This window comes from Xenopus laevis, chromosome 5L (assembly GCF_017654675.1).
Source record: "Xenopus laevis strain J_2021 chromosome 5L, Xenopus_laevis_v10.1, whole genome shotgun sequence".
Classification (NCBI taxonomy): domain Eukaryota; kingdom Metazoa; phylum Chordata; class Amphibia; order Anura; family Pipidae; genus Xenopus; species Xenopus laevis.
Genome location: NC_054379.1, coordinates 41,614,020 through 41,628,574, shown reverse-complemented (window position 1 = coordinate 41,628,574; position 14,555 = coordinate 41,614,020). Strand labels below are relative to the sequence as shown.

The 14,555-nt window shown below is 37.1% G+C and overlaps 1 protein-coding gene across 1 annotated transcript in view; it reads left to right on the top strand.

The window, feature by feature from the left end:
* Positions 1-14,555, top strand: part of dhx57.L (DEAH-box helicase 57 L homeolog) — a 39,490-nt gene that overhangs the window by 1,920 nt on the left and 23,015 nt on the right. The window contains exons 2-11 of the mRNA XM_018262931.2: positions 125-357; positions 1,278-1,430; positions 2,424-2,633; positions 3,071-3,897; positions 4,590-4,801; positions 5,198-5,319; positions 8,142-8,337; positions 10,931-11,055; positions 11,445-11,578; positions 14,307-14,361. Of these exons, the coding sequence (XP_018118420.1) occupies positions 131-357; positions 1,278-1,430; positions 2,424-2,633; positions 3,071-3,897; positions 4,590-4,801; positions 5,198-5,319; positions 8,142-8,337; positions 10,931-11,055; positions 11,445-11,578; positions 14,307-14,361 (2,261 nt within the window). The 5' untranslated portion in view covers positions 125-130. The remainder of the gene's footprint in view (positions 1-124; positions 358-1,277; positions 1,431-2,423; positions 2,634-3,070; positions 3,898-4,589; positions 4,802-5,197; positions 5,320-8,141; positions 8,338-10,930; positions 11,056-11,444; positions 11,579-14,306; positions 14,362-14,555) is intronic.

Below are 14,555 nucleotides of genomic sequence, written 5' to 3'. Positions count from 1 at the left end.
GCTAACTGACTGATGTATATATTTATGGATAACTTCTGATATTTTGCTTTGCATTCAAAATAAAAAAAGACAGATTTGGGTAAACCACATTTGGTGATGGGAAAATAATGATTTGTATCCACAGAAACTAATGGATTTTTCAGTTCGAAGAAAAGGGAAGCCAAACAAGGGAGGAGGAGGCAAGAGACAGGGTGGAGGAAGAGGAAGAGGAGGTAGTAGTGGACGAGGGCGATCTAGACCACAAGCCAGTGGAGGAGGAGGAGGAGGAGGAGGAGGTGGAAGCAAGAAATGTTCAAGCAAAGCATGGGATGAAGGAGATGACATCTGTTTCTCCAGTAGACCAATGAGATCATTAAAGTAAGTGTAATGCTTTGGCTCATAAAAACACTCTGTTCTACCACACACTGCTGAAAGTTTATGGTTTTTGAGGTATTTTACTTATATAACTGGTTGCAATGGTCCTACTTTATTTAGGAACCAGACAATATTGTAATTATAGCTAAAGATAAGCAGAATATAAAGGCAAATTGTTATGAAAATAAAAAATGTAGACTGATAATTGTTTCTGAATATTACTTTCCATATCATACTAAAAGTTATATGAACTACCCTTCAGGGTCACAGTAGATGCTTGCAAAGTCTTTGCAGCACATGTGCTTTTTGGCAGTAACCCAAATCAGCCAAACAGTGGGTAGCATTTACAATCACCTGTTTAAAAGCAGGAAAAAAATACAGCTGCAGCACCTCATATTGCAAAATCGAAAAACTGAATATATTGAATTAAATTTTTCACTTTTGCACCTAAAATGTGCTGCAGCTGTATTTTTTTCCTGTATGTCTAAGTAACCCCTGGCATGGGTTTCCCGACTGCTTTGCCACCACTTCACAAGTTCTTACAAGGTGGTTGAAGCACACACAACTTTTACTGCTTTGGAACCTGTTTAAAAGCAAACATTCTATTGGTTGCTATAGGTTACTGCACCTTTTATTACATATGGGGGTTTGTATGACTCATTAACTTTCTGTTTACTATAATTTGATAGTTACCTGCTGAGGAGGACTGCTTTGTACACACAGTTATTTAGGCCCTAGTACTTTTTGCCTCTTTCCAGAGGTATACACTGTATCTGTACATACAATATATTTTCCTTTTAACAGATTCAAATATGAGATTTCTCGCTGATAATTGCAAACAAATGAGTTATGATATTGTATTGTTTAAAGTGTTTCATTCAACACTAAATGTTTCTGTTGTTATTCTTGGTGCTTTCCTGTAGTTGCCAACAGCCCAGCAGATTCATCTCAAGACCACGCAGTAATCCTGTTGCTAGTACACCTCTTCAGACTATTCACATGACCACTGAGAACCAAGAAAGAGTGAAAGAGCTTTTGCGTGATCTTCAAGGGCAGGATCTCGATGCAGAGATTGAGTAAATCATTTTGCATGCTAAACTGCTTATTTTCTTTTACCTACATGTTTGATAAAAATATACTTACATATGGTCCCAATTATATTAATATCATGATGCTACAGTAAGGTTTTTGTGGAGCTCCTTGGAAAGCTTGAACCCTGGGCTTCCAGTTGGAGATCATGAATCTGGACAGTATCAGTATTTCAATTTGCAGGAGAAAAAAATATAAAATGTAGGTAATGGAGCAGTAGCTGAAAGTATTAATTAATATGTTACAACTATAAAGAAAATGTCATATAAAATTAGTTATTAACTATAGAACATTCCTATTCTAGGCTACACTGGACTTTTTCCATGATGGTTAGGAATTATAGGAGATTGTCAAGTGTTGCCTTATACTACAGGAGGTGTAGTTGTTAATATCTATTGATATATGCCACTGCACATGACCTAGCTGTGAGTATGAATTCTGATCATTGAACTACCTATGACTTGAGACATCACACTTTCCTTTCAAACATTAATAGACTGGTAGAAACAGGTAGCTGAGTTACTTGTCCTTGGTAAGATGACATTTGCTTGTGGGCAGAATCTACAATATTTTGGATAGCTTTTCTGTGTTGCTTAAATAGCCTTTGTGTTGCAGTGGCATTAGATATATTTCCATGTAACAATGCTAGGAGTTTTTTTGTTTTTTTCTGGTTGGTATGCTTTATCCCTTAGGACTGTGATAGATGAGGGCTCATTTACAAGTGCAAAAATCTGCATAATTTGCCATGTTATTTTTACCCATTATGCAAAATGATTTTCCAGAATTCCAGCTGAATTACTCTGCTGCAATGATGCACATTTTTTCATCCATTTTTGATTTTATTTAGCTTTAAATTGTGCCATACTTTGTAGAGGTAAAAGTGAAAGCCTCAAACATGTAGGTTTTTTGAGTAATTTGCACTGTAAGGTATAGAAGAATGACTGCTTTTACAACAAACTATGTATTATGTTCTTACTAAGTGATGTGGGATTAGAAGTGGAAGATGAATACGATTGTCTAGGTTCCCAAGATGAAGAGGAAATTAGTGATGAAGACGGTGAGGAGGAGAGCTTTAATTATTGGTCTTCACAACCTGGATTGCCAGAAGCAGAGAAATTGTCCTCAGAAACTCCTGTTAAAATGCTACCAGAAGCTGTTATTTCCCCATTTGCTATAGGAAAATTGTCCAGGTAAAAACCTTGCATGCATCTCATAAGTGTTTTCAACACAGTTTATAAAAGGTACTTTTTGTTACAAACTTAAGAAAACATAGTGTAGCTATTTTTCTGAACTGTACACATTGTAAGTATGCTGCAAACGGCCACTTATTTATAGGTTATTTTATCTAATTTATTTTCTTTGATTGTTATATTAGTGGAATCTGCCATGCAGCCCATACTCAGTGACTGTTAAATCTGATCCATATACAAGTTAAATTTGATACCTATAATACATCCTCAAGCTCTTCAACGCCCACTAGGAATTATTGCCAAATAATGTTTTGTACTACATACAAAACATCCCAGGACTATGTTTTAAATTTAATAAGTATGAAGCTAGTGTTGATAAGCCTTTTATACTCTATAAAGTTTATGGTTGTCATTTTTGATTATTTGTGGTGTTACAGGTATGGATTTGACAAGGAAAGATGCATGAATGCACTAAGGTCCCATGACAGTGATGTGGGAGTGTCTTTGGAGTATTTACTACAACAGTGCCTTTCTGAAACTTTTGGAATAAAAACAAAAACACCAAGGATGGCGTCTGATTTTACAATAGAGGAATGCCTTGAGCGCAGGCAGGAGGAAGCTTTTGTACTCCAGTCAATTTGTGGAGATAAATTTGTTGAGCGAATCCCAAACAAAGTATGGACCATTGGACTTGAGATGGACTATCTGACAAAAAGGCTGCAGAAACCTAGAAAGAAAGACAATGACAAAGACATGTTTCAACAGATGCCTAGAAATGTCTGCAAGTTTTATGTGAAAGGGGAAACCTGCAGGTTTGGCTCAAAGTGCAGGTTTAAGCATGAAGCTCCAAAACAAAATTTTAAGGACGAATCGCATCTCTGTGCCAATGGAAATAATAACTGTCTCTATGAACTAGAAGTAAGATTTCCAAAAGACAACAAATACCCTTATCAAGCTCCTTTATTTGCATTTTGTTCAGTGAATGAGAATCTCCCAATGGGCTGTCGTTTGCACATTACGGAGTACCTCTATGAAAAATCCTTAAATATTGCTCAAACCAGTGAACCTGCTGTTTACACACTCGTGAGCTGTCTGGAAGATGAGGATGAAATTGTTAAGTTACTTGCCAATACTCATCACAAATATAGTATTCCTCCACCTCTGCTCCTAACTACAGCCTCTGAAACAAGAAAAAACCCTGTAATAACCATTAATAAACCAAGTGCTCCAGATAAACCTTCTTTACCATCTCACCCATTAGGAGGTATGTATGATTTTTTTTTTGTTTACTTAATTTGAAATAACAATATGAATTTGAAAGTATAATAGTTTAATAAAGTTTATGGCTCTGTAATATGCAAACCATGTTGTACTTACATGAAGGACAAATTGTTGCTGTAAAAATATGGTTTAACATTTGAAGCTGTATAATTTAAAATAAGATTTACTTGGCTGATAGGATATGTTTGATGCATCTCACCCTGAATTTGTTAATGGAAACACTTATTCAGCTCCTTATTTCCTTGTAAACTGCAGATGGCAAAGCTGAATCTCAAACTTAATCTTGGTCTCCTGACAAATGAATGACCAATAAAAATATATTTATCATATTGTCTCAAATAGATGATACCTCCCGTGGCACATTCCGCTACCATGGCACTAAATATCCATCTTTATATGTTGTAAAGAGTTAAAGACTAAACTGGTGTTTTGCTCCATCTGTCACATCCTTCCTTATTCAAGATACCATAAATTCTACTTGAAGCTCACCCCTCCATGCTCGTGGTTGTGCATGTTCTATAGACCCAGCATGTTTTGGGCAATAACTAGGGTTTTTATACATTTTGTAAATGGTAATGATCACATGTTGGGTTGTACAATAGTTTGAAATAAAGTGTATTATTAAAAATGTGATTTCACTTTAACATTTTGTTAATTTTTGTTTGCTGTTTTCAGCAAGGAAGGAGCAGAAGCCAATGAAAATAGAGATAATTCAACCAAATGATCAAGATGAGGATAGTCCGGATGATCTTGAATCAGAGTCTGTATTGGTTGAAAATGAAAGTTATGCATATCTGAAGAAAAAGCAAGCCAAGAAGTACAGTTTTAACACCAAAACAGTAGCTGCTGAGAATGCCAAGATCTGCAAACACTACCGTGCCAAGCAGGTACTCTGTGTGTCAAAAAGTAGTACACATTAATGAAGCACTGCTGTATATAGATCATATATTCGGACATACCATGTAAAGGGTAGAGTAGGGGTTATATGTGAATCATATCAAACATATCTGACACTGAAGAGCATAAAGGCAGACAATCAATTTAAAACATAAACATTTTCATTAGACAAATGCAAAATTAAAATGCCTTTTGCTAAGTATATACGTCATTTATATCTATCAAATGTAAGTAAATGTGGACTGTAAATGGAGGTGTAATATTCAAACATGGTTGAGTGAAATAAGCAGTTAACATACTGGTCAATATAATAATTTTTGGGCATTTGCAGTGATAACTTCGAGCCACAGTTTTACAAATAGTTTAAAATACTCTTTCTGTTTTAGACTACCAGAAATTACCAGTCAATGCTTGAAGAGAGGCAAAAGCTGCCAGCATGGCAGAAACAAGACCAAGTCCTGGAGCTGCTTTCAAAATACCAGGTTCTGGTTGTGAGTGGGATGACTGGGTAAGTGCTGTCTTTTCAGCATATTATTCCTCCCGCACTTATGCTTTAGTGAATGATGGTGCTGCTTTCGTTCTAATCTAATTTTATTGAATTTAACACACAAGTTTTTTTTATATAGAATATGTGTGTTGGCATGTACACAATCCTATGTAACCAAGGCATTAGGTCAGAGATTCCACCCATTGCCTTTCTAGGTTTATTGGGGGCAGCTTGGTGCTGCAAGTTTTTATAGAGCAGACTTTTACATTTATTTTGATGGCGTTTATCTGCCTCGGTCAGCTGTTCTGAGGAGATTGTTCTAATATCCCAAGGAAAGCCAAGTTAAGGTAATTTTTGTTTATTAATATTTATTAAGGGGTTATTACCCATTGAAACTATGTAGATAGTGTTTAAATTGAGGGCTTGCCTAGCACATATACATTATACGATGATTGTGATGTAATACAGGGTACAGCGTTTGCTCCAGGTGTAGTAACATATAGACCTGCAGGTTGAACATCTCCATCTTGTGCATAGACAAAAGGTTCAGTTTGATGCCACAATGTTGAGTACCAAAGTGTGTAAACATGGCAGTTGGGCACAAGCATAACACAGGAAGAAATTAACAGATATTTATCAGGCAAACCAGATGTTATTACTGACTGTTATTTGTTAGGGGTTGTTCACCTTTAAAGTAACTCTTTGGGCCATATTTATTTAAAGGAATTGTTCAGTGTAAAAATAAAAACTGGGTAAATAGGCCGTGCAAAATAAAAAATGTTTCTAATATAGTTAGGCAAAAATGTAATGTATAAAGGCTGGAGTGATTTGATGTATATTATGTCAGATCACTACTTCCTGCTTTTCAGCTCTCTTGGTTTACACTGACTGGTTACCCTGGTAACCAGACAGTAACCAATCAGAGACTTGAGGGGGGCCACATAGGTCATATCTGTTGCTTTTGAATCTGAGCTGACTGCTGAGGATCAATTACAAACTCACTGAAAAGAAATGTACCATGTGGCCCCCCTTCAAGTTGCTGACTAACTCAGAGTTATAGAGCTGAAAAGCAGGAAGTTGGATTCTGGCTGTTTTATTAGACATCTGTTCACTCCAGCCTTTATATATTACATTTTTGGCTAACTTAACTATACTAGAAACATTTTTTATTTTGCACAGCCTATCTATTTACCCAGTTTTTATTTTCACACTGAACTGTTCCCTTAAGAGAAAATTTAGAGATCGCCGCAGTCCGCTAGAGTGAAATTCCACCACTCTCCATTGATTTTTATGGAATTTTTAAAAGAGTATTTATCAATGGGTGAAAGTGAAAGTTCATCCTTTGATATATACGCCTTTCAAAATCCCATAGAAATGAATGGAAAGTGGCAGAATTTCACTCTAGCGGACTGTGGCGATCTCAAACTTCACTCTTTGATAACTATAACCCCTTTGTATGATGTAGAGAGTGCTATTCTGAGACCATTTGCAATTGTTTTTCATTATTTATTATTTGTGGTTTCTGATTTAGATTTTTATTCAGCAGCTCTACAGTTTGCTATTTCAGAAAGAAAGAGTAAGACGAAGGAGGCAAATAATGAAAAAACTATGTAACATAAATAATGAATACCAATTTAAAAGTTGCTTAGAATTAGCCATTCTATAACATAGTAAAAGTTAATCAAAGGTGAACCACCCCTTTAAGAAATTGTATTTAATGTAAAATATACAGCAGGTGTGATGCGTTTTTATTCATTCTTACTTGTTTTTTGCACCCATACTTCCAATGGTCTTCTTTTAAAGGGACAGTATACAACCCATCTCAACATTAGATGAATGAAAAGGGCTTGTGCTGAATATACTTTTTGCCTGTTTTAATGTGAAGCCATTTCTCTTTAGAACTTCCTGTCACTTCTGTCCCCACAGAACCTCAAAGGAGCAGATAAAACTAATTATTAGTCCACTGAGAAGCCCCCTTATAAGGGTCAGGGCACACAGGCAACTTCAGGTGACTTCGGAAAACGAAGCGCAGTTCAGGGGAGGCAGTTCAGGGAAATTAGACGCCCCGAAGAAGAGGAGATTTGTCGCCGGGCGACTAATCTCCCCAAATCTGCCTGTGTGCCCTGACCCTAATGAGCTTCTCAAAGGCTGCTGCCTAGATAAGGTTGAGGTTTGTTTGTTCAAAGGTAGATGGGGAGCTCTGAACAAATTGCCCTGTTTATTAGGGATGCACAGAATCCAAGATTCGGTTCGGGATTCGGCCTTTTTCAGCAGGATTCGGATTCGGCCGAATCCATCTGTCCGGCTGAACTGAATCTGAATTTGCATATGCAAATTAGGGGAGGGAAATTGCGTGACTTTTTGTCAGAAAACAAGGAAGTCAAAAATGTTTTCCCCTTCCCACCCCTAATTTGCATATGCAAATTCTTGTTTAGTGTCAAAAACATCAGAAACCATAGATGTTTCTTAGGGTTTGGATTCAGTTCGGTATTCAGCCGAATCTTTCGTGAAGGATTCGGGGGTTCGGCCGAATCCAAAAAAGTGGATTCGGTGCATCCCTACTGTTTATACAGAGGATTCGCCTGAATCCTGAACCGAATCCGGGATGCGGTGTGTCCCTAGTTACGTGGACAAAATTATCCAGAATATGGGCTGCAGGGTACTTCAAGTCTCATGCATCTTCTTGCAATGTGTGTTTCACTGAGAATGCTCCACTTTTTTAGGTTAATCTGACAGACCCACTAAAGGTTTTAGTAGCTATGATGCTTAATGATAAAAAGATGTGGAGAGCTGACAGTTTGTTCAGTCAATGTTGTATCTGAGCAGTTGCTCTATTTGTGCAGGTGTGGTAAGACTACGCAGATTCCCCAGTTCATATTGGATGCTTCACTGAAAGGGCCTGCCTGTCACGTGTCCAACATCATATGCACACAGCCTCGCAGGATCTCTGCCATCTCTGTTGCTGAGCGTGTGGCCCAGGAGAGAGCAGAGAGAGTTGGAATCTCTGTTGGGTATCAGATAAGGCTTGAAAGTGTTAAGGTAAGTGTACTATGTATTTTGTTTTTTGCTTATGTTTTAGAGGAATTAAATCACTCAAAGAAGTGATAGCTTAAATCTTTAGCTGTTTATTGGTTATGGATGCCTGAGACTAAATGGAGAAGAAAAGGCTAAAATTTAGTAAGTTTTATCAGAAAGGTCTATATAAATACACCAGTAAATCCTCAAACTTATGCTGTTCTGAGTCCTCTGTCAAAAGAAGAGCCTTGTTTATTTGCTTTTTATTTCGTTTTTATTACATGGGCTTCTATATCAGACTTCCTGTTTTCAGCTTAAACCTCCAGGGCACGGAGTTGAGCATGCTCAGTTTGCTCCTCTCCCTCCTCCCCTCTCTGCTGTAATCTGAGCCCAGAATTGTGAGAAAGTAGGGAGTAATGTCACACCAAGCTAATATGGCAGCTGTACCCTAAACAAACAGAGAGCTTCTAGAGCTGTTTACTCAGATATGGTAAAGCATTCCACTGAATAAATATAGTCTTATAGCTTGCAATATTGTGGCTAATCTATTGGCAATAAACTGCCTTTGTAGCTTTCCTTTTTCTTTAAAGGGGTGGTTCACCTTTAAGTTAACTTTTAGCATGTTATAGAATGGCCAACTCTGAGCAATTTTCAATCGTTTCAATTGGTCTTAATTTTTTTTTATAGTTTTTGAATTATTTGCCTTCTTCTGACTCTTTTCAGCTTTCAGATGGGGGGGGGGGGGTCACTGACCCCATCTAAAAAACAAATGCTCTGTATGGCTACAAATGTGTTGTTCTATTGTTTTATCACTCAACTTTTTATTCAGGCCCTCTCATTTATATTCCAGTCTCTTTTTAAAATCAGTGCATGGTTGCTAGGGTAATTTGGACCATAGCAAATTCAGATTACTGAAATTGCAAACACAAGAGCTGCTGAATAAAAAGCTAAATAACTAAAAAAACACAAATATTAAACATGAATACCAATAGCAAACTGGCTCAGAATATTGCTCTCTATGTCATGCTAAAAGTTAATTTAAAGGTGAACAACCACTTTGAGGTGGACATACACTGCCAGATTTGGTCAGATACTTTGACCGATTTTTATCCATATTGCCTAGCCATCTAGTAACGTATGGCTCCTTTACTGGCTATTGTTCAGTCCAGACAAAGTTTGGCGATGTGGTAATGGCGTAGCTCGTCCGATACACGCCAGCTCCTGTTCGACCGCAGCTCTCGTGATTTATCGGTTCCTTCCAACTGGCTGCTACAACAATCACTTTTTACCGCTACGGAGCGCTGGTCAAAACATTATTCTACAATATAAAATTGAATTCCTGAACCAGCAAGTGTATTTTTTTTTTTTTTAGTTGTACAGGTATAGGATCCCTTATCCGGAAACTCGATATTCAGAAAGCTCCGAGTTACGGAATGGCTGTCTCCCATAGACTCCATTTTATCCAAATAATTTAAATTTTTTTAAATTATTTCCTTTTTCTCTGTAATAATAAAACAGTAGCTTGTACTTGATCCCAACTAAGATATAATTAATCCTCATTGGAAGCAAAACCAGCCTATTGGGTTTATTTAATGTTTAAATTAATTTCTAGTAGACTTAAGGTATAAAGACCCAAATTACGGAAAGATCCGTTATCCGGAAAACCCCAGCTCCCGAGCATTCTGGATAACAGGTCCCATACCTGTATTATTGGTGTGTAGACAGCCATCTCAGGTCATTTAGCCTGGTCATGTGCTTTCAGAAAAAGCCAACACTTTAGGATGGAACTGCTTTCTGGCAGGCTGTTGTTTCTCCAACTCAATGTAACTGAATGTGTCTCAGTGGCACCTGGATTTTACTATTAAGTGCTGTTCTTAGATCTACCAGGCAGCTGTTATCTTGTGTCAGGGAGCTGCTATCTGGTTACCTTCCCATTGTTTTGTTGTTAAGCTGCTGTGGGAGAAAGGGAGGGGGGTGATATCACTCTAACTTGCAGTACAGCAGTAAAGAGTGACTGAAGTTTATCAGAGCACATGTCAAATGACTGGGGCAGCTGAGAAACTGACAATATGTCTAGCCCCTTGTCAAATTTCAAAATTAAATTAAAAAAAATCTGTTTGCTCTTATGAGAAATGGATTTCAGTGCAGAATTCTGCTGGAGCAGCGCTATTAACTGATGCCTTTTTTGACATGACATTATTCCTTTAAAAGCCACTAATTCAGACTATAGGCCTGATATTGCCATTTTCTTTGTCAACCCTTACATGTTACAGGACAGTGTGAAAGCTTCATGACCGCAAACGTTTTTTTTTTGTTTTTTTTTTAAAACTCCAAAAAATACTTATGTAGTTAGTACTACTGAAATGTATGAGCTTTGAAGGGAGATGCTCATACAGGTATCCAGAAAGCTCCAAATATTGTATGTTTGCACCTTCTCAAAATTACTAGTAGTACATTATAATGGTGTAAATCACAGCTAATGTGTAGGAATGTAAATCCCCAAAAAGCTAAACATTGCTAAACATCAAACTACACAGGAAAATGTTATTACCCCAGTTTTACACTATTCTTTGGCACAAATAAACATCGTTGTGACACTTTTTTATCCCTTTTCCAGTCAGCAGCAACCAGACTACTGTACTGCACTACAGGTGTGCTTCTAAGGCGTCTGGAAAGTGATACCACTCTTCAAAATGTTACTCATGTCGTTGTGGATGAGGTCCATGAGCGAACAGAAGAAAGGTAACTGAAAAATTACTAATATTCTGGGGAACTTTTACATAAATTCATACATTAAATCCTACTTTTAAATATGATCTATTTTCTGTAGTCAAAACATGACACTATGTTTCACCAAACTTTGGCATAACTTTGTGAGGATATATAAACTTTTCAGCTGGCCCAATAACAGAGCAATAATATGGTAAATATTATTAATATTAATATTATTAATATAAACTAATAAGGTAAACTTGTGCAAATAAGTCTTATGTATAACACTTTCTTATAAGTGTTGTTGTTATTATTACCATGTATTTATGTACATACAAAGCAACTAGTAACTGATACAAGAGGTGAAGAGGACCCTGCTTACAATCTTGTGCTTGTCTGTTGCAACTTTTTGCCTTCAGTGACTTCCTGTTGCTGGTATTGAAAGATGTCATGGTTCATAGACCTGACCTTAAAATTATCCTCATGAGTGCCACCTTGAACGCTGAGCTCTTCTCCCACTATTTCCAGGATTGTCCAGTTTTGCATATACCAGGTAAGAAAATCTGCATTATGATTTAAGTTTGTAAATGGCGAACTCCACACCAACATAACTTAAGCTTTTTGAAACCTAATTTCAAGCAACTTTGCAATATACATCAATTAAAAAATGTGCAGACTTTTCATGATTTTCAATGGTTTTGAACAGTTCCCAAAGCCTAGCCCCCTGCGCTCCTGCTGATCTGTCTGACTACTTTGCTGAGCTGGCTGACTACTGTTACTTTGTATCAACAGTCAGCTGTCCTTAGCTTGCATCCTCCAAACCCCACAATTCTCAGCACACGTCCTTTCAATAAGGAAAGGAACATCACAGTGCGATGCATTGTGGGTTATGTAGTCCCTGCATGCTGTCTGTAAGCTGTGAAGAAGTTGTTACAATTTGTAACATTAGTGTTTAGTCCCTCCTTCCCTGCCAGGATTTCAAATGATGCAGAAAGAGAAGAACTGATAAACAGCTGGATATCAGCATAGAAAATGGCATTTATTCATATTTTTTGAAGAAACAGGTAATAGGTATGGTTATATTAGGGTTTTCTGTGTTATGCAGGCCTCTTTATCAAATTTTGGTTTTGAAGCTTGAATTCCACTTTAACCTTAAATCAAACATGTTTCCTGCCTACATGTATAAGATTATTTATTCGTATGCCTAGCTTCTGTCTATGGTTCACATGTTATCTTCTATTAAGAGAATAGCCGACATTGCTTGACCGTATCCTTCTTAAAAGTATTAGGGGTTTAATGCCTATTTCTGTTTCTGTGTGGGCAAAGCTGATTCTAAGGTGGGAGCCTCCTGAGGCAGCTCCTGCAATGCTGCAAGTGCTTCCCTTTCCTGCACTGGGGGGCAACACTCGTGCATAGAGCATTAAAAACCAGAAATTCAGCTCTTAAAGTTACCGGTAACTTGCTTGGCGCAGCACCCTTGTGTGTAGAGTTGTGTTGTATGTATGTGCACAGTAATGTCAAGTTGCATAGAAAGTAGATGATACCCCTGATTTGTAAGAATAACATGGTAAACCAGTCCACTATTTATTTACTGATCTTTTGCTAATATTGAACTTTCTGTAGTCTGCTATTCAGTTTCATCAGAGTTGTACATATAATCTTTCATACATCATCTACACCGTCCATGAACTTTGCTTATAGTCTGTTTTGATGCTTAATGCACTAAAAAAATAAAGTAACATGGACAAAACCATATAAAGCTGACATTCCTCAGTTAGAATCTAGTGTTAGAGCCCACTCAAGCCTTCTTTCCTGCTGTCCATTAATCTCAGGAGCACACATGGAACAGTTAAGGCAATGTTACAATTAATTTATAGTCTTGCTAGTTTAAAGTGTACTTAAAGAGAGATCAACATACATTTTGAGTCGTATTTAAAACGTCATTAAATTTGAATATACTCAAAATTCGACTGGGGGAGTTATTAAAGAAAAAAATCGAATATCTTAAACTCTGACCAATTTTACTGACTCGAAAACTAATTTGGATTCGATCCGAAAAAACCTGAATGTCAGGAAGGTTACAAACAACTCCAAATTGGTCTCTTTCAGGGCACCTCTCTCATTGACTTATACAGTAATTCGGTAGGTTTAGGTGACGAATAGTGGAATTCAAATTCTTAAAGGGCCAGAGTATGACAAATCTCGAAAATCAAATTAGAATTTTTTTTAAAAAAAACTCGAATTGCGTTTGGATAATTGCAGAGTCGAAGTTGACAGTTTTGACCTTAAAAAAAATTAGAAAATTCTAATTTTTAATTCAACCTTTTGTGTGATAGAAATGTTTTTGTTTGAATAAGGTAGTGTTCTTCCATGAGATCATGTGGCTGTCCCTCCTTTCTTTCTCTAAACAAAGCTAAAGTCATGTCTCATTTTATGTCCGAGGTACTTGCTATCTTTATGATAGTGATATGTGACATAAGCTGGCCATAGATGTTGAGATTTTTAAAAGATCAGATCCTCATCGTGAGACCACAATCTTCTCGAACGATCGTACGAATTTACCATCAACTAAAAAGACCAATTTGCCAGGAAAACAAAGGGAGCTGCCTGCTTGTCCCTGCAAACATAGATAGATTGCACTGGGACTGACAAATATTTTTTGACCTGGCCAATCAATTTCCCGACAGATGTCGGGCGAAAAATCTTAAGATGTACGATCGTTCGAATCCCACTAACCGCACGATAATTTCGAAGGATCGGTCGGGCTTCCCTAAAATCGGTTGTTCGGCAAGAAGAATCGTCGCGTCTATAGGGAGCTATAGATGTATGTACGCATACATTTATTTGCAAAGTGCTACCAGGATATGCACTGCTATACAATCTTACACATAGATGTCATAGGGGAAGTTGCTTATCCTGTGCAACTACTTCATCTGACTCTGGCCCTTCTTGCTGCAACTTTTCCATAACAATACAACTTCTTTGCCTCCTTATTTAAAAGTTGATGATTTATAAAAGAAATGAAAAAGCTACTTCTCTATAATCATTTTAAAATATGTAATTGGACCTAAGAAAAATACTGCACAGCGAATGCTATAGACACCACTGGGGTCATTCAGGAATTGGTATTTTTATTTCATTATATAGGCAGATGCTGTATCATGACTTAATATTTCATATTAAGGGTTATACATTTCCAGTTTTCTGTACTTTCTAGAAGATGCTATTGCCAAAACTAGGCATATTCTAAACCATGACTCTAATAATATTTTATATTAAAGGTCGTACATTTCCAGTTGACCAGTATTTTCTAGAAGATGCTATTGCCAAAACTAGGTAAGACCATTGATTTGATGCCGATTTATGTAGAATTGTATTGGGTCAGTATTGTGCCAAGTGCTTAGTGCTATGGAGGTCAGCTGAACAGAACCACTATCATATAAATTCTATGCTTCCATTAATTATGGTTATTTACAGTTGTCATAGTACATAGCACTTCAACGTTGTGGGTTAGTCCCTCTAGATCAGGG